Raw genomic sequence first — 24,609 nt, 5'->3', positions numbered from 1 at the left:
CACCCTGAGGTGTCCCAGAGCCACCCACCACCCCAGGCAGCCGGACAGACGTCCCCAGCGGTGGGGTCAGCTCCAAGTGCCGCATCCCTGCCCGAGCCCCGGGCTGGGGATGCCGGGGCACTGCTGGGGAAGGAGGATTTTAACCTCTCCTGCCCACGGGTGACATTCACCGAACACCATCTCGTCCCCGTGGCTGGGTGGAAGAAGAATCCAAGCCCTGGCAGCCACCGCGACCCGGCAGCGCAGGCCACGGCGCGGCAAAGCCACCGCAGATTTGGGTACCGCACCCGCGCCCCCACGTCCATCCCATGGTGACGGGGAACCCTGCTGCTCCCCTCCCAGAAACTCCGGTCATCACACCACAAAAACCTCGTTTTTCCATTGCTGGACAGATTTTGCCAGTCCTCTGTAACTCACCTCAACTGCAGCAGCCTGAAACCTGCTGCATTAAAAAGATAAAGAAATGCGCAATTTCCGAAAGAGCAGAACGAAGAAATAAAGGTGGCCGAGATGAAAATGTCCAGCTCTCGAAAGCGGGCTAACGCTGGGCATCTTATTAGACTGTGTGGATCTGAGAGATGTTCTTGTTGCAGACACTCACCTGATGGAAGGTGCTGCCCAGGCAAAGGCCCAGGGAATTCCATTTAAAAAAACACACTGCAGTTACAAGGCACCAAAACAGGTTAATTTAAAAATAAACAAACAAAACCTTTCAGGTTTATTTTAGCTCTCTGCTGTCTCACAGAACGCTCAGGGCTTCTTTACATATGCTTTAAGATATAGGTTTTCATTTATACGGAATTATTTCAGAGACTGACCAAGCTCCTGTTTGGCAGGTTTTGACAGGGAATAGGAAAAGAAGGTGCAAAGGGGAAATTCTGATGGAACATCTACTAGAGCCAAAGTCTATCTCCTGCACGCTTTTCTGTCCAATGTGTCTTTTCTCGCTTTTTGCGCAAAGTCCTGAAAAAGCAGGGGTCGCATCTCTGCAGTAATGTTTTGAAAGTATCTACCCTGAATTTTGGATCCCGTTCAATTTACAAGGCACAACTAATTTTACAGCACGTTGGGCATCAGCAGAGCAGAAGAACGAAAGGCTCCTCTTCCCCCATCGCCCACCCGGGCAAGCGCGGGGCCGCTTTACAACACGCTTGTTTGGTTGTTATTTCTAAACTGCTTATTGAGAGAATTTTCCCCCCGTTCTTTTCATTAGTACCTTGGAAATACTCACATATTCTACTTCCCAGAAATATTTATGCTCCCAGAAGCGTCCTACCATTTTACGCTGTCTGCTTGCTTGCACGAAACTTCGCCTATAAACTCCGTAACACCAGCACCCATCATAACTATTAAAATTTTCTCCTGCTATCAAGAAAAAGAGTCAACTGATGTTTTGAACGGGCTTCCTTCTCTTCTAACGACCAGAATCCACACATTTGCATTAATAAATTTCTGGTTTCTGGCTCTAAAGAAATGGCAGCACAAAAAGCAGATGCGTACGTTAGATTCTTTCAAATTAAATTTCCAAAAGCCGAGCCTATTCTCCCTCCAGATCAAAGGCACTAAACCACCATTTCCTCCCCCTTCCGGTATAATTACAGAGATCTCATTTCTTTTGTTACGCTGAGCACAACAGGTAAATCTCAGACCCTGCGAAATGCGGACGGGTTGAGATGTCTGCGTGTTCCTGGAGGTCGTTTCCATCGTGCCAAAGCCGCCGAGCGGGACACACGGCGGATCTGGCAGGACTGGGGAGGCTGGGGCTGGGGACGAGCAAAGCTTTTAACACCGATAAAATGCAAACTGGCAAGGGAGGGCACGGGAGCCTTGCAAGCTCAGATGTTGTCAAAAAGTTATGAAAACGCAGCAGTTTGCCAAGCGCCTCTGAAGAAAGAAGTGCGCGGTCACAAAAGCGCGCAAGGCGCGTCCAAAGATAATATTTTTCAGGGAAAACGCGCCGTTCTGGCGCAAGCCGCGCAGAGAGGTGCGGACACCGGCGGGGATTCGGGCTGCACGTGAGCCTGCCCCGCCAACGTGTATTCCAAATACCCACGCGCTTCTATTTTTAACTTCCGATAGTATCTGGTTCTAGCGCTGGCCATTAACGCGGCCCTGCGCTATTTTCTCTGGATGAGAGCTTCTGCGGGGAATCCCTTTCACATCTGGCCTTTGCTCGGCTCCAGGCTTGTGACCAACCCCGTATTTGTCACCGGGTCAAACAGGCTTCCGATGTGCCCCGGCCCCCCTGCATGCCCACCCTCCTGCTTTCCCCCGCAAACGGAGGAATTCTCAATATCAATGCTCATTTTAGCTGGCTGCTGCGGCACCTTCGACATTCCCGTACTATTCTTATGCCACATTTCAATCTGTATGTGTTAACGATAGTCAATGAATCACCCCTGAAGAAAGTAACCAAATAATGCAATAAACGGGCTCCACCCATCCAATGCACCATATGAGACAGATAATTATCTGTAATAAAACCCGATCCAGAGCTGGGTTCTCCGCACGCCCACACCTGCAGTCGCAGACGGAACCACCTACAGCTGCTTGCACCTCAGTGCCGGCGCTTTTTCCAGCTCTGCTTCGGTTCAGCGGGTGACCCTGGGGAAGCCGCAGCTTCGCCAGCAAAATCCGCTCAAACCGTTGGTCCAGCACCAGCCCCGCGACGCCAGCTCCTCCCGTCCCACGCCGTGAAGCGTGAGCCAGCCGCGCTCCTGGGCTCCTCCCCATCCCCTCGACGCAGCATCGCGAGATGCTAAAGACGGTGGACAAATCTCCATCTCGCTCGGACGCTGCGGACGTTCTCAGAAAAAGCGAGCACATCCTGAGCTGGGCGATCCACGCAGAAGATCCCAGGAGCAGAAGACGCGTTGGTGACCCAGCTGCAGCGAGCAGGGCCTTGAGAATCACAGAATCATCGAATGGTTTGGGTTGGAGGGACCTTAGAGCTCCCCAGTGCTCCCCTGCCATGGGCAGGGACATCTGCTCCAGCTCAGGTTGCTCAGAGCCCCGTCCAGCCTGGCCTGGGATGTCTCCGGGATGGTTCAGCCACCACCTCTCCGGGTACCAGGGCCGGCCCTGGTTTCACGGGGGCTGCTCCGGTTTGCAGGTGGGACCTGGAGAATCAGCCGGGTCCAAAGCCAAGTCCCGAGGCCGGTTCCTGAAGAAAGCGACTCCCACCCCCTGACCAGCGAGACCTTCAGAAGGAAAGACCCGTGTGGCTTCTCGCTGTCAGGGAGCGTATCCGCCTGTTCCGCGACGTAGGGGGTGAGATAACATTGGCAAATAACATCTACCTGTCTCACCAGCCTGTCTGCAAGGCTTAATTCACGGATGTGAGTGCAACACTTGTCAGTCCTCAGAACGTCCACGTGGCTGCTGCGCACGTCCATCGAAGGTCTGCGCGCAGGAGAGGACGCGCGGCGCGGGACGCGCACAGCCGGCCCAGGGACGCCGGGGCACGGCAAAGGAAACGACCGTCAGCGGCAAATGTGTGACAGACAGGTTAAGGGAGAAGCCTGCGAATTAAAAAACTCACGTGGGAGCACCAGCAGAGCACAGTGCCTCGATTCACTTAATTCTTCTAAATTCAAAGAGAGCAATAACGAAGCGGGAAGGGGAGAAGAGAGGATATGTTAAGGAAGGGCTGTGTAGAAAGGAGAAAAGAAGGAATGGGCTCCGTATTCCTTTGTCATTTTCTCCTCCTTTTTTTTTGTTCCTTCTTTTCTTAGTTTTCTGCTTTCCTGACTCCTCTGTCCTTCATTATCCTCTTTCCTGTTATTTTGCTTAAAACTGGCAAAAATTACAAACTGCACAGGCGTTAAAACTGGCCCCAATTCCAAATATAAGCCCAAATCTAGGCCAGAGGTATATTTGGCAAATACAAATCCTTGCCAGATTTACACAGCTCTAATAATAAGGTGACAAGAACCGTGCACTGGATTACGGATGTGGCCTCACTCATCCCTTATAAAGTGCCAAAATAGTTTCCTTTGACTTTTATTCAACCTTTGCTCATGAATCTCAGACCATTAGCTTCAAGAACATTAAAAAAAAGAGAGGGAGAGGGAAAAAAACCTGGTTTGTATTTGGGTGAGGGTTTAAAGCGCTGTCTTCCATCACCCCACCAGGCAGCAGCGGGAGCGCGGGGGACGTGCACCCTGCGCAGGACAGCGGGACCTGCTCCTGGCTCCCCACAAAGCCCCGCATCATCCCCGGCCATGGAGCACAACCTGGTCTCCTATTCACCGCGGGGCTCGGCGCAGTTTCTCTCCTGTTCAACACATCGGAGAAGGAGCAGGTTCACATTACCCGCTTTCCTTCCTTATTCACCTCAGTCGCTGAAATCGGAAAAGTCCTTTTGACATTTTTGAAGGCTCCTGAGCTCCCGCGTCAGCGCGGTTCCTACCAGGGGCCGCTGCTGGCTGCTCTCCATCTCCGCTCGGGAGGACAGGGACACCGCTTGCCACTGCTGGGCATCTGGCTCACAGCACCTCCCTCGAACCACCAGCTTTTTACAAAGAACTCCATCAGCACATCTCTCCTTTCCTTTCCTTTCCTTTCCTTTCGTTCCCTTTCTCCTTTCCTTTCCTTTCTCCTTTCCTTCCCTTCCCTCTCTTTTCCTTTCTCTTTTCCTTTCCTCTTTTCCCTTCTCTTTTCCTTTCCTTTCTCTTTTCCTTTCCTCTTTTCCTTTCTCTTTTCCTTTCTTTCCTTTCTCCTTTCCTTTCCTTTCTCCTTTCCTTCCCTTCCCTCTCTTTTCCTTTCTCTTTTCCTTTCTTTCCTTTCTCCTTTCTCTTTTCCTTTCTTTCCTTTCTCCTTTCCTTTCCTCTTTTCCTTTCTCTTTACCTTTCCTTTCCTTTCTCTTTTCCTTTCTCTTTTCCATTCCTTTCTCTTTTCCTTCCTCTTTTCCTTGCCTTTCTTTTCCTTTCTCTTTTCCTTTCTCTTTTCCTTTTCTTTCCTCCTTCTTCCCTTCCCTTCCCTTGCCTTCCTTTCCCTTCCCTTCGCTTTTCCTTCTTTTCCAACCCAAGGGCAGGACTGCGGCCAACGCTGTATTTTATAGCTCCTCTCTTTTAAGCGCAGCTTGCTCCCCTCAGTTTTGTATCATCAGCAAATCTCATTACATGATGGAAGAAATATGTGGACCCTTATGAGAGAACAAGTCTGGCTTCAAAGCCAAGCCCGTTCCCAACACGTTACAGGTGTGCGCCACATGAGCAGGCACCGAAATTGCAACTGTTCGGGGTGTGATGACAGCTCCATATAACGTGATCAAAACCATTTCACATGTTAAAAAAAAAAAAAAAAAAAAGAAAAAAGAAAAAAAAAAAGAAAAAAAAAATCAAAGTTAGACAAAGAATAGTTCTGCCATCCGAAGAGGGGAAAGCCAGTCAAACAAAGGGTCGGCCGTGAAGACGCCGGAGTGAAGCAGCAAAGCCGCAGCGGAACTCTGCTGAGCCGCTCCCCAGCAGAGGGGCGCACGGCGGGGCGCCCAGCCCGCCCCGAACCCGGCCGGGGTCAGCCGAGTCCTCCGCGCAGCATCCAAGCCTCCGCAGCTCTGCAGAAAAGCAGAGACGCTTCAACAGCGAACTTCAGGTGGATTCTCAAAACATAGTCGAGAGAAGCTCAAAGATGCAGAGGCTGGAGGCCCATTGCCTTGAATCCAACCACCACAAAAAGGCACAGAGTATACATTTAAGATGGCTGGAACTTCGGGTGCGTTATACATACGGAAAATTTTGCTTATGGGCATGGAGAGCTGATTTCTGCATCAACAGCAGGAGGCCAAAGTGCCTTCGTAACAAACCCATCCTCAAGCGAGCCCCCGTAATTCTACCACACCCATGGAACCTGGACACGCTCGGCAGAAAAAAAGGCAAATTTAACGTGTGACTTCTCTCCATAGCCATTCATGCTTTGGAAGCTCTTGGGTTCCTGCAGTCTCCATCAATGCAAAACAAGGATTATGTTGAGTGGATTCAGGACATGGACCAAAGTGAGCAATAAGGACGTGTCTGGCATGACCAGGAGGCTGGCACGGAGCTCCAGGAACTTAAACACGGATGAGCCGAGGGCTGCAGGCGATAAACTCAGCCTCTGGTCACGTTTGGGTGTTCCCATCCACAAAACAGGGATTATGAGAGAATTTATCACCTTTTCAGAGATTCCTCGGCGATCCCGCGCGTCTCAAGAGACGTAATTTCAGAGGCTGGTGGTGGAATAGAAGGCTACTGAAGCCCCAACATATTCCCATTATGATAAGTGGGCAAAGTATTATCCAAATTACAGTGCATCTACCGGACACTTCACTTTTCCAGCAGAAGCTGCAAGAAGATCCTTAACAGGAAGGTCCAGTTAAATTTACTTGGAAGTTTCATGGTCCATCAGGCTACCAAACATTCCTCCATTTCCCAAATATCAGCCTTCGTCACCTCGGATGCCACCAAGGAGGATGGGCGGAGGTACCGGAAGGTGTCTCCTCAGGACGACAAAAACAAAGCACATTTCCAGTCCGCAGGTCAAGGGAGAAGGGGGGATGGAGGCAGAACAGCCTCCCTGCTGGAACCTTTGCCCTGCAGCTGCAGCGATGAGAAAGCGGCAGAGAAAACCGGCCGGCAGCTGCACTTGGGAAGAGGGCAGGGCAGAGGCAAGGGTTGGGTCTTCTGCAAAAGCTGTCCAAAGGATTGCAGAGAAACTTCTGCCCAGGGGATGTGAATTTCCTTTGATCCGGATTCTATTTCTAAAGTATTGCAAGGTTTTAAACAGAAAGTGTTTTGCTGAATCAGCTTGGTATCCACACGTTCAAGATCTCCTCTGCCAGACGGGCAACCTAAGTTCAGTTTCAGTTTGCATTGTCGTTTTCACAATCCACCAAATACCCGTAAGACTCGCTGAGACCTCGTTCCTGCCAAGGCAGCCAGACCTAACGAGTACGAGACACTAATGAATCTGGCCCGAGAAGAGGCATGAGAACCTTTGATATCAAATCCGTGACAGCAAAAACACCTTTGAAGAAACAGGAGACTCAAGGACGAGGCTGGCAGGACACCTAAGATGGAACTCCGTTGTCACACTGAACATTAAGTTCAGTCCATAAAAGTGTGAAGCTCACTCAGTTCATCCACCGCAGGCGGTGCCAGCAAGAGTAGGATTCTTCTAGATCATGAGGAGGCTCAGAAAAGCATCAGAACTTTGGATATTAGTGCTTTGTAGACTGAGGTCCAGCGTGGCCAAGTGTGAACTTGACCCCGAGGGCAAACGCAACAACAAAACCCTGGCAATACATCCCCTGGCCCTATCCCCTCCTACACACCACGAGGACGGAACCATGCCAGGTGCGTGACCTGAAGCATCTGCCTTCAAACGCCACCACCGGACCACGCCGTCCCCGGCTCCCCACCAGGTGGAGAAGGTGTTCCTTGTGGCAGAACTCCAAGACCTCGGCGGTTTGCCTTGGGGAGGCGGAATGGAGCACCCAGCAGAAACCGTCTGGAAACGCTTCAGCTCAGGGTTGGGGATCCGCGATGCTTCCCTCAAGGAACACGTTCTCCTGACCCAGCTGAGCTCTTGCCTATGGTCTCCCGTCCGTCCAGGACTGTACGTTTTGTGAAGACTGGACTCCTCATCGCGAAATACATTTTCGTTACTTAAAATTACTCTAAAATAATCAAGCCGGAGTCACACAGAGGCGGTGTTGCGAAGTCCTTACGGGACGAAGGCGCCGTGCCGCTGCGGTGAGACCCCGAGCCCCTCGCGGTTCCCTCTGCGGAGCTGAGGACGCTGCGCAACGGAGGCGACTTGCTCCGTTTGTTGGTTTTTCCCCACGAACATGAAATATTCCTTTCTCTTATTTAAGAATTCTGTGATGGCTCCTCTACAGAGTTTAATCCATCTACTGATGTTCTCACCCACTGTGTGAACACCCATTCTGGAATAATCCCTATTTCCTTCAATATTTCTTGACTCTCTCCTGGGAAATTTATATCCGATTCTGGCATCTGTTCCCCATCCTCTTTTGTGAACACTGAGGCGAAAAATCCATTTATTTTTTAGCAGTGTCTACATCATCTGTCAATAAATTACCCTTTCCATCTCTAAGAAGTCCTAAAATCTACTTTACTGACCTCCTCTTCTTTATGCATTGCAATAATCTTTCATGATTATTTATCTTAACCTCGTGTACAATTGTTCCTTTCTCTCTCTTTGCTTTCAGATTATTATTTTTTTACACCGAACCTCATTCCACACGTTCTCTGAACTTGATGTTTTACGTCTTAAATTCTTGCCTTCCAAGAGTTAAGTTAAAATTTAGGAAGGAAAAAAATATCCTCCTAGAAGATGTATTTGGAAAAAGAGAATTTGCTGGCAATGTGAGCCAGAATCAGGCATCTTCGATTCTAGTGACACATAAAAATGAAAATATAAATAGTAGAAAGGATATGAACGTTTGGATATAGATATCATAATTAAAAGGTATTTAAACAACAAATTAAAAATGCTTGTAACTAAATTCTTGCTGATCTGTTTACATAGCTTCCTCATCCAGGAATTAATCCAAACTGCTTTTTCCAAGTAGTTCACACACACGTATACACACACACACACACACACAATGTCGCTCTTTTTAATATTTGATTTTTGGCCTCGTTTCTTCTTTATCACATTTAGTCAGCATGTTTGCTTCCCAGAATATCCCTCTCCATCACTTCTCATTCTGTGCTCTTTTTAGAGTTCTCAAATATGCTCAAGACCACAATCACATAGTAAAAGTTTGCAGAACAGAGAAGTGCATCGGAGCACTCTGACTTCAGTTAAAAAGAAATAGAATGGCATTAAAGTACCGATGGTTCCTGTTAAATGCATGCTCCATATCTTTTTATTTCACGTGGTACAAGGATCAAAGCGCGGACCCAGGATCCCATCAGCCCCGTACAGTGTGAGAACTGGTGCTGTCCTTAATTCAGACCATATGGCGAGATGTATCTATTGGCATGATGCTGTGGAGAATTACTGTGCCCTCCTGTCATACCCTTTTTATCATTTCCATCGGAACTGTTTTATATTTGATTTTGTATATTCGGTGCATCTGACCGAATGTGCTAAATCCAGAGCAGCGCTGGAGGCTGGGACCGGAGCGGAGAAGCCGTGACGGACCTGTCAGGAGACGTCTCGAGAGACAGAATTAAACATTAAACTACAAAGGGAAAAATACTTTGTTTTTCCTTCAAGACTGGCCAGTCTTCCTACAGAAGGCAATGACCATTTGCTCTCCTGGACACGTCCTTAGACGCAGAGAAAAGCACGACAAGAAACCCGCTGCAGCAAAGCGGAGGGCAGTTTGTTCTGCCCAAAGCCCTGCCTGCGGCTAAGCCGGGACTAAGGCTGGGACTAAGGCTCAGCCACCTCCGAGCCCTGACAGTTGCAGCTTGATCTATTTTTTGGTAGGAGAACATACCGAGACCTAACAAAATAAGTTCATCTTATTTAACTAATGCCCAATTCGATCCAATATCACTGTGAAGTTCAGACTGAAGGTACGAACGGGCTCCAACCGATTATCAATTATCCCGCTAACTCGGCATTGTTTTACACATTCTGTGCCTTAACTAGAGAGCAGAACAAAAGCATTGTTTTTGCCTGTTTAACGGACCATGACTGGAGCAGCTATGTAAATGACCTAGTAATTCAACAAATTGGTTTTGTTTCCCAGATTTTCCCACATGTCCGCGTTCCAGCTGTAATGCAAATCCAAGGCGCTCCCCAGCTGGCTACCTGGAGCTGTCTGCTCGCCGCCCGCGCGGCTCCACGCAACTCGCCAAAATACAGATTGCAACTCAGTCGCAAACCGAGGGCTCTTCTGGTGCTGTTTTCGCAGGGGGGGGGAAAAAAAAAAAAAAAAAAAAAAAGCCTATCGATGGTTTTCCTGGTGGGGTGAGATTTTCTAGAAATTGAATTTTTTCCTCTCTATGAATATTTTAAGGAAGTCACTTAGAGGTTTCTTTTAATGCTCAAACAGGTGTGAGCTCAAATTCCCTCTGCCACGAATATCAGCTCAGCTGGAGCAACAGCAGCAAATGTTTATTTGAAAGCCAGACCGAGTTCATCTCTGCAAAGGGCAGAAGCTCATTAACCATTAAAGCGCCGTCTGGATGTTACTTCACAAGCCCTTTCTGCATTACATGCCTGTGAAGCAGAAAAATGCGGCGGCTCAAGCAGACAAAACCGGGGCCTCTGAGTAATTAGTGCAGCTCCGGTCCCTTTGCTTTGCTGGGGAATGTGCTTTGGAGGGAATTTTCAGAATCTTGGATTGTTAGCAGAGGACGCTCCTCTGGCTACAGAAACGGTAACTTCAGGCAATATTTTGCAAACTGACAATTTGTGCTGCAAATACAGCTCAAATACATTTGCAGCTGAATGCTGATTTTTCACCCAGCTTTAGTCTATGCCATACTATGAAGAACCTAACTGGCGCACAAAATAACTTATTAAAAATGCTTGGACTTGTTTAAGAACAAAATACAATGGAATGTAAACTTCACCGAAAACTATGTAGTACAAAATAATATTTCAATTCTTTGCTCAGTCTGCAGACATTAATTGCCAGTCTACAGTTTCTATTTATACATCTGCTGCTTGTTCCCCAACTAACTGGAAATGTCCTTGTAATTCCTTTTCTCCAGGGCTGTCCAGAGGCTGGGGCTGGATGCTGAAGCTCAGAACCCCGACTGGCAGCGTCTGCAAAACTGACTTGCTGCAAAATGTATTAACTCTTCATCATCGGGAGCTGTAACGCATTTATATCCACAGCTACAAAATGCTGCTCGGCGCGGATTCTTTTCTGCTGATTCTGTCCATAGGCAAGGGGGACAAGAAAAGCAGCAGAGAAGAAGGGGGCCGGGAGCCGGTGTCTTGTACAAAGCATTTCTGAGGCATCTTTCAAGGCCCCCGTCGACCGTAAATCCCGTGATTTTCGCTGTGCTTATCTCAGAAAGCTCAAGTGCTACATCTGAGCTCCGCAGGTCTCGGCCTTGACACCCGGCAGAGTTAAACTCTTGCTCGGGGTTATCCAGAAGCGCTTTGACTTTGCTGTGCAGAAACCGCTCCAAGTAATCCAGAAAAAAAGGCTGGAAGAAATCCCGCCAGCTGTTCCGGGCCGGGGAGGGACGCGGAGCCTCGGCTGACACGGAGGTGTAGATACGTGTCCGCTAAAGAACAGAATAGACCCTGTCTGAAATTACTTGCTGTGTTTTAATTCAGTGCTCGCTCTCCCAGCGTTCCAGGGGGCACTTCTATTTCCCAGCCAAGCGCCGCTTTTAAAGTTTGGAGCCACTGAAAATGAGATATTTGGGTTGGTGAAACACTCCAGATTTGGCAAAACCACTCAACAGATCACTTTTCCCGGATTGAGGTTGCAAACCCTGTCCCAGATCTGCCCTTCTGTGCTCGCGGGGGACGGGAAGAACGAGAATGAGGTTGGTGGGCATGTGTGTGGGTGCAGCCGCTCTGGGGGAGCCAAGGGGGCTCGGGGGAATCCCCAACTTCCAGCCGCAGGTGCTGTGGGGTGGCAGCTGCGCCCGTGAAACGCCTGGACGACGAGTGGAGCCTGGGATTTCCAGCCCTCTGCTTTCTGAAGGCCTTTTTGGACCTTTTTAGTTGCTACGCTCAGATTTGCTGTTGTTAAATCTCATCTTAGGTAATGTTACGGCTACTCAGACGGCCGCGCATTCTTCTGGAAAAGAAGATCCCTGAAAACTCACCTTTGGCTGCTGTTTAACAGAACTGCCCTGTTTCTCTCTGTGTGTTGCACGGAATTTCTTTTTTCCAAATGTAATAGTCGTGGCTTTGTTTTCTACCTGCCGTAAGTCACCAGGCTCATTCAATTAACGCCCTTTAAGACTAATAGGCTGCCCTGCCCTGAGGAGGTTTGGGAAACGCTCATAAAGAAACAGCCACCAGCAAGGGAAGGGGCGACGCAGCGGGCGCCCCCACCACCCGCATTCCCAGCGCAAGCGCGATTGTCCGCAGCGGCGGCAGCTCTGCGTGCCACCGAACCCAGAGACCATCGAAGCCTTTTGCATTTCAGATTTGCAACCGAAAACCACTGGCCAGTTTTCGACATTTCCCTTGCGGTTCCTCACGTACCTTCACTTCTCCAGCTGCGAAACGGGAACCAGAGCCACCTGACATAACAGAGGTGGTGTGAAAAAGAACTAATGTTCGTGATGTGCCAGACGCCAACTGAGAGAAATCAAAAATGTGCCAGGATGAAATGTAATCTCATTTTAGGAAATGTTGAAATCATTTCTGCAGAAGGTTAAAAAAATAATAATCAGGCTGAGTCAGATACACAGCATGGAAAATTTCATCCCAAATGTTTATAGTTTAGCAATTGAAAGCAAGCCCTTATAATGCTGTGTTGGGTAAACTTAACTGATCTGCAAAAATTCCAGTTCTACTTACACCACCAGTAACGGAATCAAAGCTGTATGGATTAAAGGCAAACGCCACAGCAACATTCGTACGGAGACAAGTGCATAGCATTAAAAATAATATCAAAAATTGGCATGTACACAGAGCAACCAAGGAACTCGGGATGTTTTCCAGGCAGGAATTCGTCACATCTCACAATATCCCTGCAAAATATCCAGCGCGCCTTCTTCAGAGAGATAAACCGAAGGCACATGGAGCAGAAAGGCGTTAAAGGACTCGGTCTGCGCTGGCACAGCAAACAGCACCCTCTCCGCAGTAGCAGTGCTGGGGGAAATCAGGACTTGGGGATTCTTCAAAGGAAAAGGGAAGAACGCAGCAGGGGAATATTTACACGAGCAAAGATGCCGTCTTCACACACTAGATCACCGACCAGCTACCGCGGCCACTAAGAGATGGACATTCGGTGGCCCTGCATCCTCTGAGAGGGTCGCAGAGCAACGTCAGAAATTCAACACTGTCTTCCAGTCAGTAGCGTAGAAACTTTTTCGGCAACATCTATAAAATCACTACTTTGAACACCAGAAATATCACACGCGGAGGGCAGGAGTACACAAACCGTGCAACAAAATAAGAGCAGTGCTTTTGATCTTTTCTGTTCTCATTTTTTCTACATCCAACAAACTGGGTTAATCAGCTTTGTAAAGCCAGGGCAGGTTTTGTCCCCGCCGTCCCCTCTGCTGGGACGGCGACCAAAGCGTTCACAGCTTCGCCTTGTGGGACGCGCCGGGCTCAATTCAGGGCGGTCAGGGCACTTTGAAGCAACACAAACCTAAATATTCCTGGTAGGCAAAGCGAGGAGAGGAACTGAATTACAATGAACGAGCAGCTGTCACAATATGACCACAGTAACCAAATCAAAATATCAAGCGCTAACCCAGATGAGATTCAAAGGTCACCACATAAGCCAGCAGCTTTCTTCAGCAGCACCCGCAACCTCGCTCTAATCCTTGCAGAGAAATGCTCCATTAAGCTACAGGAGGGTTAGCAGCAAGTTGCTGTAGGTTGTAAATGGTTTTATGTACTAGCAAGAGATCCCAAGGAGAAGGATGAGGAACATTCCCTAAGAGGGCAGCCGGCAACGGGAGAGGCGATGGGGAGCGATGCTGGATGTGCCGCGCCGGCGCAGCTACCTGCCCGTGCACATCCCATCGCCGGGCACGTTCCTCCTCCTCAGACACTCCGACGAACGCAGGAAATACCTGGCAGGGCAGCGGCACTGCAGACACGCACCAAGCAAACTGCGTTGGAACAGACGTGAGCAGGAGCTCGAGGAGCTGGAGCAACAGCCGCGACTCCTCTGCTCCTCCCCAGCGGGTTTGCTCCAAACCTAGCGCACCAGCTCCCTGCCGCACACTGGCCACGGCAAAACGACTTTAAAAAACCAAATATCTGAAAAAGAAAATGCAATATAGGCCCTCATTTAAGCACAGCCTGTCTGCAAACATTCGTGGTGCACAGGTACGGGGTCAGCAATACCTATTCCCAGCGACAATAAAGTCTTTCTTGCCTGGAAAACCACACCAAATTGGGAGCAACTCCATTCCAGTCAACAGCATACACCAGTACACCACCAGTTCCAGTTGGATGATCGTCAAGCAGCCCTTTGGCAGCTGCCGAGAGAAAAAGGAGCAGCGAAAGAAAACGACAGTGTGACGTGCAGGTGTGTGACGCCAGTTTACGGGGACCTTCCCTGGGGGAGCTGGACGACCTGCCAGGAGAAGGGAAACCAGAAGCACACGTGGGCAACGGGACGGGGGAGCTGGATGCTCTGGGTCTGAGCAACCAGCGCTCGGCAACGTTCACCACCACCAGGCTCACGTTCCTCCTAAAATCACCAACACAGACGCGACGGGCGCGGGGTGGGCTCGGTCTCTGCCAGGGGAGCACCTCCCGCGCGCACTCGTCACGAGCTGTTCGTCGCTCACCGTACGCTTGCACACGCACTGGTCTGCGTAGGGACATCGCTGGCCATACTGCCGGCTGAAATTCCCAAATCTCCTTTAAACCCCCCCCCAAAATTCCAGGGCATTTGAGAAGCTCCGGCCGGGGGACGGTGGCCGCGCCAGCCCCGGTGACGGGACCAACGGGACCTCCCGCAAACGTCGGCACTTCCAGGGTTCCACATCAGGGTACGACACAGCTCAATCCTTTAACCGGGCGCCTCCGAACGTGCTTGGACCGAGCGGGGTTTCTGAAAGCAAGTGAAACCAGTATTTTCACGAAGGTTGGCAAAAACAATGGGAGTCGGGAACGAGATGTGTCTGTAAGCCCAGGGCAGGCAGAAGAGGAGAGAACTGAGTTCTAGGGTTGCGGTGGAAAGCGCAGGCGGCGCAGAGGGTTTCGCAGGCGCGTGGCTCTTTGCGGAGCGGCTCCGCGCGCTCCCCAGACCCCGTGGCGTGACTTAAGAAGGGAGTGTTGAAATTTCCATGCTTTTTTTGGCTTACGTTAGACCCTTTAAAACTGCTGTAACCATGTTTTGTATGTGAATACATACAAATGACTACAAGCTCCAACATTGCCCCGTATGTTGAACAACTCGCAAATATTTCCCAATTTAAAAGACAAGGCATATTTTAGAGACGTATATTAGAGCTGAGGAATGATATATCGCAGTTCAGCTCCATGCTTTTTTTGGCGCGCACTCAGTCCTTTAAAGCGAAGCGTTTGGTTAGTTCATTGACAACGGCAGAAGAAGGGTGTGATCTTGGCCAAGCATAAACATTACTAATATTTTTACATCATATATTTACTTTAACCAAACTCATTCATCAACCGTAATTAAAGAAAGTAGCTATCATTCACTTACAAATAATTACAGCCTCTCTGCGCACTGCCGCCGTGTTTAAAAATCCACCTTCCCACCCTTATGCCGAGTACAATCGACCCCAAAACGCAGACGAGGGATTTAAGCCCTCAGAATTCTCTTTCTGGTTCACTTATTCCCCTTTCACCAACGCGGTCGAGTTAGGAAATTCGATTTCTTACTTTGTATTCTGGAATTGACAAAGGGAGGAGAGAGATTGTCGTGCGACCCAAGGTCTCTGCTCGCCATATGATCATAGTGAGTCCCATCTCCATAGTTCTGTTAACAAATTGGGAAAAAGACACAATTTTACAAATTTAAAAGGCATTTCGCAAAACCTACAGGTCCCTACTTCCCTTCTCAGTTTTAAGTCAGCTATAAGAAATATCGCTCCCTTTATTGTTTTCCCCTATTGATTCTGCTGGAAGCAATGTGTTCCAGAACATTTTTAAAGCTGTTTCAAATTTTTATTTCATTAGCAATTGACTTTGGTTTGCTGTGTGGATAATCCTGAATGGGTGACTGAGATGAGGTTCCTGAAATTTCGTGCTGTAGCATTCAGCATAAAGCTCGCTCTCAGCATCAAAGTCTTCTTGCCCTTAACATATGCAAGAACAGCAAAGAAATACTTCTTTTAACGTTTTGCTTTTTAAATCTATCTTTATGTAGAAATTTGCTGCCTTAATCACCTCACCGCTATATACATGCACTGGCCTATAAAAAAAAACTTTAGAATTTAAACTACAAATATCGGCCAAGGGCAGCAGTTCTGTAATGTTTTGTTTCTTCGGTTCAGAAGAACTCACGAGAAACTAATTCTCCCGACATGGAAATACCATCATCATTTTACAAAGGGGGAAGGAGAGAGAGGTCAGGCTGTTTGCAGAATAACTCTGCAAGTTAATGCACAGTCTTGATTGAAACTCCAGAATTCTTCCCAGGCTCGTGCTCTTTTCTTTATATCTCAAAACTTAATTGTACACTCACATTCAAGTTTTTGCATGCATAAATAATTGTGTGTGCAAATTTAGAATTTACTTTTCAAAACATTTTTCCCTCGGAAGCAATACAAGTGTCAAGTTAAAAAAAAGGGATAAAAATAAACCCGACAGATGCGAGCGGTAATGACGTAATGGATGCTAAGCAGGACGGAATAAGAAAAGGTGTCGGGCTTCCCTCCCTGGGCGGCGGGGCCGGGGATCCCCTGGGCTGACCCCCGTTCCAAACCCCGAGGGGAAGGACGGGGCAGGACGACCAGGGCAGCCGCGCTTCTCCTCGACACTCGCTCCGGGGCACGGCGCTCCCGGCAGCGCCGCTCGCCAGCCCTGATCCTCCACGTTAATTAGAAAACAATTAAAGAGCAATTTAAACAAACTGTTTCAATAAGGGCGTAAGTAAGAGCGAAGCCACTTTTTGCCCAGCGTTAAGTGTTCTTCATGCGCTTGCAGGAAGTAAACACAAGTAATCATCATGGTGCTCAAGCCCAAGGCGTGCCCAGCCAGGGACGGGCAAGGCTGGGATGCTCCAGCCGGGGAGTCGGGATGCTCCGGTGTGGGAGCTGGGATGCTCCAGCCAGCGAGTCGGGATGCTCTGGTGTGGGAGCTGGGATGCTCCAGCCAGCGAGTCGGGATGCTCCACTGTGGGAGCTGGGATGCTCTGGTGTGGGAGCCGGGATACTCCGCTGTGGGAGCCGGGATGCTCTGGTGTGGGAGCCGGGATACTCCAGTGTGGGAGTCAGGATGCTCCGGTGTGGGAGCCGGGATGCTCCGGTGTGGGAGCCGGGATGCTCTGGTGTGGGGGCCGGGATGCTCTGGTGTGGGAGCCGGGATACTCTGGTGTGGGGGCCGGGATGCTCTGGTGTGGCAGCTGGGATGCTCCGGTGTGGGAGCTGGGATGCTCCGGTGTGGGAGCCGGGATGCTCCAGCCAGCGAGTCGGGATGCTCCGGTGTGGGAGCTGGGATGCTCTGGTGTGGGAGCCGGGATGCTCTGGTGTGGGAGCCGGGATGCTCTGGTGTGGGAGCCAGGATGCTCTGGTGTGGGAGCCAGGATGCTCTGGTGTGGGAGCTGGGATGCTCCAGTGTGGGAGCTGGGATGCTCCAGCCAGCGAGTCGGGATGCTCTAGCGTGGGAGCCAGGATGCTCCGGTGTGGGAGCTGGGATGCTCCAGTGTGGGAGCTGGGATGCTTCGGTGTGGGAGCCGGGATGCTCCGGTGTGAGAGCTGGGATGCTTCAGTGTGGGAGCCCGGATGCTCTGGTGTGGGAGCCGGGATGCTCTGGCGTGGGAGCTGGGCTGCAGGGGGGGCTCAGAGGACACGGACAGGGCAGCTCACACCGCGCTGCTCGGCAGCGGCTCGGGGTGCACGGCACAGCTGCTCTGCTGGAAATAGCATTTCTTCCCCACCGAAGTAACTGGCATCCCAGCGCGGAGGTGTCGAAAGAATGTGGAGAATCATTCAGAGCCACAATCGAAATGACTGACTCCAGCTGTCTCGCAGAGCTCAGCAAACGCCGAGCATCGCCGGGCCAGAGCAGCTCCGTGTCTGCATTCCCTGGGGGGACCCCACACGTACGTGGGGAGCAGTGGCCCCTTCTCCAGCCTCATTGCCCAAATCTTGGCCCCTAGGGTGGCTGCAGAGCTCCCACCTGCAGAGGAGCTGCCCACAGCCTCTCCTCGGCTGTGGTGACACCCGCAATCCCTGAAAATCCAAGTGCAGGAAAGGAAAGAGCGGGCAGAACATCCCTGCTGCACCTGCACTCGCAGGGATGGAGGTGGCTGCTATAGCCCAGCAAGAAAAAATGGTTAATTAATATTCTCGCCACCTGTTAGAGGTAGTGGAGCAGGTGCCAAATTCAATCACAGGATCAAGTTTGAACGTTCAGGAAAAAAAAAAAAAGGCAATTTTAAAGAGAAGACAGGCTACGGCCAACTTTGCATGCCCATTTTTCTATGCAATCAGGTGTAAAACTCATATTTAAGATTGTGAATTTACATATGCAGGAAGTCTGGTTTGGGGAAAAAGATTAGATATACTTACCCTGGATGGACTAGGATGTCCTGTATTCCCCCAGGACCCTGAGCTAGTTCTGTCTTCTACATCTAGGGACAAAAAAGTTCTTTAGGCTTTATTGCAATAATTCTTTCCTTTTGTATAGGCACTTTTAAATTAATGTTTCAAATTAATCTCCTGTTGCCTTTAATTAAGAATCAGGCACAGGGCTACTACGATGGTAGTGGCTTCTGACCCACTGCTTAAATTAACTCATTTAAATTCACAGCAGAAACGAACCGGACCCTCAGGAACCTGAGGTTTGAACAGGAAAATGACTCCAGCAGCTCAGTGTCTCAACACTTTACAAAGTGATGCTCTGGACCAGTTACAGTCCTATCCAGATCTCCAGGACAAAACCAGGTATTGTCAAACACGAAAAATAAACCGTGACAAACCAGACGAAAGCTCGTAGTTACAGCAGGGCATGTTTGGGGGAAATCAACGCAGCCCTCACCACCTCCTTCAGGCTTCTGCTCCAGAACAGCATGGGAGCACCTATCAGCATCTCCGTCAAGACAAAAGCCCATTCCTAAAGCTGAGCACAGAGATCTCTGTCCTTTCCCCTATCATTTGACAGAAAATTCGTGGCAGCCGTTGGGTGGGAGACCCTCCAGTACCTTCAGACGGACCATTCGGGTGGTTTTCCCCGTTTTCCCCTCCACCGCTAGACTGCAACACCACGTGTTCCTCACCAAAATCAGGCCGTAAACTTCTCACAATTCCCAATGTTCCTTCGCTGATGCCTCTATTTTTATTCCACTTTCCCCACGTCTTTCCTTTACTAAAACGAGTTGGGAGTCTCCAACGACTTTCCACTTGGCTAAAAACTCAGTGGCTGAACGTACCAGCAGCTCGGCGAGGCACCTGCACCAGGTTTAATGGGAGCTGTGAATAATTCCACTGAAATCATAGCTCGCTCTGGTGTTAATTCAAATAAATGAGATCACTCATGCTCAACATTAAGCACATCCTTTAGTACATCGGTGGACCGGACCGTACTGCTTAAATCCATTACCTTTTTTTACTTACAGTATTTTAAATATCAGGAAACGTGATTGACATTGATCTGTAACAGCATTATTGCACATTTCAGTGCGATTTTCCACCTCACCGCTGTGTACCCACTAGCATCCTAATGAAATAAGAATAGCGCTCGCCTTTTGCCATGCACAAACAGGAGCTTTAATTTAGCTGGAGAAATAGGTATTTGGTGTTGCCGGTGCGCGCCGCCGGGGTCGCCGGGGGCTCCACGCGGCCCGCAGTCCGACACGGGCATCGGCGCTGGGAAATACGGGCGCTGGGACCAAGGCTGGGTGACTTCCAGAATACATTGCAAAAAAAATAAACCCCACAAAACCAAAACAATAAACCCCACACATTTGTGTAGTTTAATACTTTGCCCCAATTACAATTCCTATTATCTCAATAACAGATGAACATGTTAATAGCACAAGACACTCTTAGGTAAATATTTAATTAAGCTCCAGAAAAAGAAAGAAAATGTGTATCATTTACCTGACAGATCAGATCAAGCATTCTATTAGGTTAATTAGGCATATTTTTTAAAAAATCGTTTGTGTTATGTAAGAGGCAATTAACTGTGTAGAGCCCCGATCTACTGCCTGCTAAAAATCAGGGGCTATTACCCCCGACTTTGACGGGCACCGTCCCACCCTCCAGCATCCCAGTTTCCAAACTGCACCTGTATAGAATAACCTTCCGTTATTAATGTATATAATAACCTTCCGTTACTAATGTACTTCTTTTTCTAAAAAGAGTCGGCTAATCTGAAACAATACCTGTTGCCAAAGCCCCCTCACTCTGGCTCGTGGTCAGCGCAGGATTTCCGCGCCAGTAAAGCTTTGCAGACCGCCACACCGTACGTTTGTATTTCTGTTTTAAGACAGAGCAGCCCGTCACCCCTTCCGCACGGGATTTAACCCGCTCGCGGTGCCTCTCCTGAGCCGTGTTCTTCCCACAGCCCTTTTTGAGGCAGAGGGAAGGGGCTCCCCAGGACTTTCCGCACGGAAACGCTGGCTCCACGGCCACCGCTGGACGGTCCCAGTGACGCGGAAGGAACGACTGATGTGCTGAGAGTGCACCAAGCCCCTGGGTGCAGCCGAGACGAACTGGGGCACAAAGCCCTGCCTGGGAGGGGGAAGCACGGCCGAGCGGGAGGGACGCGCCCTTTGGGGACGCATCGGGGAAGACAGACCTTAAGGGCACCCAGCGTCACTCTGCACACCCAAGTATCCCACAGTGGGTAGAGATGAGCAGTCTAACCTCACCCAACAATTCTCTAAGACTTGTCCAGACTCCCAAATTTTTAGCCGCCTCGAATTTGGCTGAAAACTCCCACGTAACGCTCGGGTTCTTCCACCAGAGTGAAAAGTTCCGGACTCTGATCAGAAAAGGACAAGCAATGGCTCTTGTGCCTTGTTTTCGGGGGTCGCGTCTTAGCTTTCGACCAATTTTCTTTGTATTGAGACTTAAATGTGCAAACTACACTATATTACTCTGCAAAACATCAATGAGAAGGCTTAATTAAGTAACACTGACAGATAAATCCATTTCTTTCGCAGTAATCAAATCAAAGCAGGTTGACATAACACAGGAACTTAATACAGTTATTCCCTTGTAATTGGAAAAAGGCCCTTTACTTCTCATTAAAGCAATCTTCTGGGTATTGGCATAATAAGAAGGCTCAGGGCTTTAATACTGCCCTATAAAAGCCCCAAGATACAGACCCCTTAAGCAAACATGCCAGATTATCTAATTCCTCGATCACAGTGGAACATGTAGTTATTGTTTTAAACCACTAATTCTTTATCTCAGCTACAGACAAAAAGAAGGAACTCGGTCTAAACCACGGAACGTGAAGCTCTATAAAAACACAAGCTCTAGCTGGGGAAAAAGACGCGCTTTCAAACAACCCCATGGTCTTCAGCCGGGAAATGGAGAGCTTGGCGCGATGAAAAATGTTCTTAGACAGAGGGAGTTGTAAGGAGCGAACAAAAACCTCCCGTTTTACTGCATTTGTGTGTTTTTCCCGCGGAAGCCGCAGCGATGAACAGATGGGCGCCCGCCCCTCGCGCGCGGGCTCCTTGTCTCTTCTCATCTGGTTCGCGCGGCTCCTCGTGGCGCGACCAGCGAGCGACCAACAGCCAAAAGCCACCCAACTTCTGGCCCCTCCGACCAGCCCCACATCGACCGCAGGGGGAGGACCCGCACTAATTGCCACCTAGTTCATCTCGTCTAGTTTACTAATAATTTAGTATGACAGATCTTGCGAGAAGCTTTGTAAGCTCCTAAACCTAATTCCGGAAATTTATTATGTACCCTGTAAGTACCGCCACTTAGGTAATTAGGCCAGTGAAACCCTAATGACACCAAAGTCAATGCCAAATTCTCCAGTGACTTATTCTCAGAGCTTGGATTTATCCCAGAGTGCATCAGCTCGAACACATACGTAATTTTCTCCAGAATCTGGCTCCTGTAAATTAACCTCACTTAATCACGGGCATTAGGAACGCGACATCACAAAAAGCAAATCACCACGGACAGATGTGGTCAGTTTTTCAGAATACGATTCATGCGCAATTAATACGGCGGGATTTAAACAGCAATAACTAAAGCTTCACTCAGCATCTCGGACATTCTACCTACAAGTAAAACTGGCGTTTAAATGGAGTCAAACCGCGCTGAGCATTTGAAGCAAAGAACCTCAGCAAAGCATGTGCAACTGAATCTAGAAAATCTAGAAAAACCACCATACGCGCACACGAAAAAAACCCCCCCCACCAAAAAAACCAACGCCAGACTCCTCTTTGCCGGAATCATCCAAACAAATACTTGGGAAATCATCCAAGACTGTTGCAATAACACAGGACAGTAAACTAGATGACTCTGGAATATAATTTTGTTTGAACCTCCCACCACCTCCAATAATGAATTTGGGCACATATATGAAATCCTAAAATCACATGCTAGGAAATTATATTCTCATGCTTTACTCCAGTAAATGGTAACACAAGAATCATGGGCGTTTTGCTCCTAGAAAGACAGTTGGGTAAATAAAAAATAATTTTTTAAAAAAGCTTCTGGTTCTCACCATCATTCTGAGCAGCATTTTGAGCAGTTTGATGGGAAAACTCTCCCCAAGCTTTGCATGAAAACCCAGAGCACACTCCCAAGCTCTGGTCAAACCAGCGTAGACGCTCATGGAAGTAAATAGAGAGGCATATATATATATGAGAAGTTTTTCAGATGTTCAAATAGCAAAGTGAGCAGAAGGGGCAAGTTCAGTTTGTTTTCATCAGGTAAATCTACTTGCTATGAAAAGACGGGTGAAATTCTTCCGCAGGAGTTTTCCATTTGATTTTAATTAAGACTAAAGCGTCACCTCTAGTATTTGTGTTCCCTTAACTCGGAATAAACACGATTTCGTGTTTAACACGGCAATATTCAGAGAAACGGCACAACCGAAATCACGACATTGAACAAATGTAGTATTGGCGGTGCTGAGCAAGCAGCCTGTCCCGGGGAAATCTGCCCTTTCTCCGCCAGCTTCAGAGCAAGAAACACACAACTATGGTGCTTTCTTTTCTTTTTAACTCAGTGCTAGGCCATATTCTTTTGAAGGATCTGCAGAAACTACTCACCAAGCCAACGATAATTCTTGAAGACCCGTCATTTCATGTGCGTAATTGCAAAATAATATTTATTGATATAATGATTTGTCTTTGTGGCTCTGAAATAGAATTGCGTGACTATAATTCCAAAATCACGTAACGAACTTGGAAAATATTTTAACACACGAGAGCATAAAGATACTTAAATTGATGACATTTTCAGATTTGAATTTTATCTTCAAGGAAAAAAAACCAAATAGTTTATTAACCAATGCCGGTAAGTTTATATGGGATTCAGCAGCCAAAATATCCTCAAAGGAGAAGGAAAAGGACAGGGATCTCTACACGAAATGAACTTTTTGTACACACGCCACACTAACCCACAGTCAGCACCTCTCACTGTATGAATTCGGGTTGGGTCCAAAGTGCGAAGGATGGGGAAAATCCTGGGCTCCGAAGGTGATTATCGCACTCAGACAAGCACAATAACCAGAAACTCGGGCGCTGCTGGCTCCCTTGGAGCTCCGAAGCACCTGAGGAACGGTTCATCGGATACTGCTCGCACAGACCAGGCTCAACACACCTCTTCTGGGGATCGACACCTTTTCTGCTGTTTGGTTTTTCAAATGATATTTTTTTTTTTTTCTTTCTCGGAGCGCTATGTTTTTTAAGAACTAAATAAAAACCGAGTTCAACAAAAAAGGACAAAATCCAGAAGGAGGATAAAAGAGCAGCAGATCAAGGGAAGAACGAGCTGGTCACCTGCGCGTTGGGTAAGCTGAAGGGCTGGCACATTTTAAATGCATACGCCCTGATGCAATCTTTTTGAAGATTTCGCTCTAAATGTCATATGCTAAAAAGGCGCTGGAGAGGGAGGTGCTGCGGAAGAAGGGCAGCGCGAAGGCGAGCGAGCCGTCGGGGAGCCAGGGCATGGGGACACGGCCAACGGCACCGAGCGGGCCGCGGACACCAGCCGTGGAAACCGGGGCCTGGGGTGGGCCACAACATGGGGACTGAGGAGGAGGGCCGAGGTTCAGCCCAAACAACCGCGGCACGGGGCGGGAGAACCCGCACCACGTCAACCCGCGGCTCGGGCGCCAACAGACCAGCCCTGGGTCCAAAGGGGCCGCTGGCCTTTCCCTGGGAGCCGCGTGGAGAAAGCACGGGTTCAAAATGGGAAATTCCTATTACTTCTTCGAGAAACGATTTACTATTGGTTTGCTCAAGGGATTAGATACAGAGCTTTAGGTTTTTTTCAAGGAAGTCGGCCCAGCTGCCAGATATATACAATGCACTTCAATGGCTGCCGTTAAAGCCACAAATAATTGGAAAATTCATTTGAATCGGACGGTCGTTTTATCTTCTGCCTGAATTTCCAAGGTCTGTACAAATATCCACGGACGGTCACCACTCGACAGCATTTGCCATAAAACATCAACAGCGTCAACAAATCGAAACTGTTCTCCATCTTCGTCTTCCTAACAAAGAACTGCGCTGTCCTGCCGTGGCTGAGGTCACAGACCCTCGCATTGTCCCCACGAGTGTTACACAAGCTATTTTCTCACACACACACGACGCGGAGGCTGTGCCCGCGTCTCACATGACTTTCACACATCCATTCCATCTGCCTGACGCCA

General features: G+C 48.9%; 1 protein-coding gene across 16 annotated transcripts in view; it reads right to left on the bottom strand.

Annotated features, from left to right (window-relative positions):
* The window catches only part of TCF4 (transcription factor 4), a 189,771-nt gene that overhangs the window by 112,208 nt on the left and 52,954 nt on the right, over window positions 1–24,609 (bottom strand). For 15 of the 16 annotated variants that reach the window (XM_065657689.1, XM_065657693.1, XM_065657692.1 and 12 more), the window contains 2 exons: window positions 18,327–18,388; window positions 15,475–15,571 (listed from right to left, as the gene is read on the bottom strand). The exons of the other annotated variant lie outside the window; for it this stretch is intronic. In XM_065657689.1, the coding sequence (XP_065513761.1) occupies window positions 15,475–15,571; window positions 18,327–18,388 (159 nt within the window). The remainder of the gene's footprint in view (window positions 1–15,474; window positions 15,572–18,326; window positions 18,389–24,609) is intronic. 16 annotated transcript variants of the gene reach the window in all.

Source organism: Caloenas nicobarica, chromosome Z (genome assembly GCF_036013445.1).
Source record: "Caloenas nicobarica isolate bCalNic1 chromosome Z, bCalNic1.hap1, whole genome shotgun sequence".
Taxonomy (NCBI): Eukaryota; Metazoa; Chordata; class Aves; order Columbiformes; family Columbidae; genus Caloenas; species Caloenas nicobarica.
This window is presented reverse-complemented; position numbering and strand designations above follow the sequence as displayed.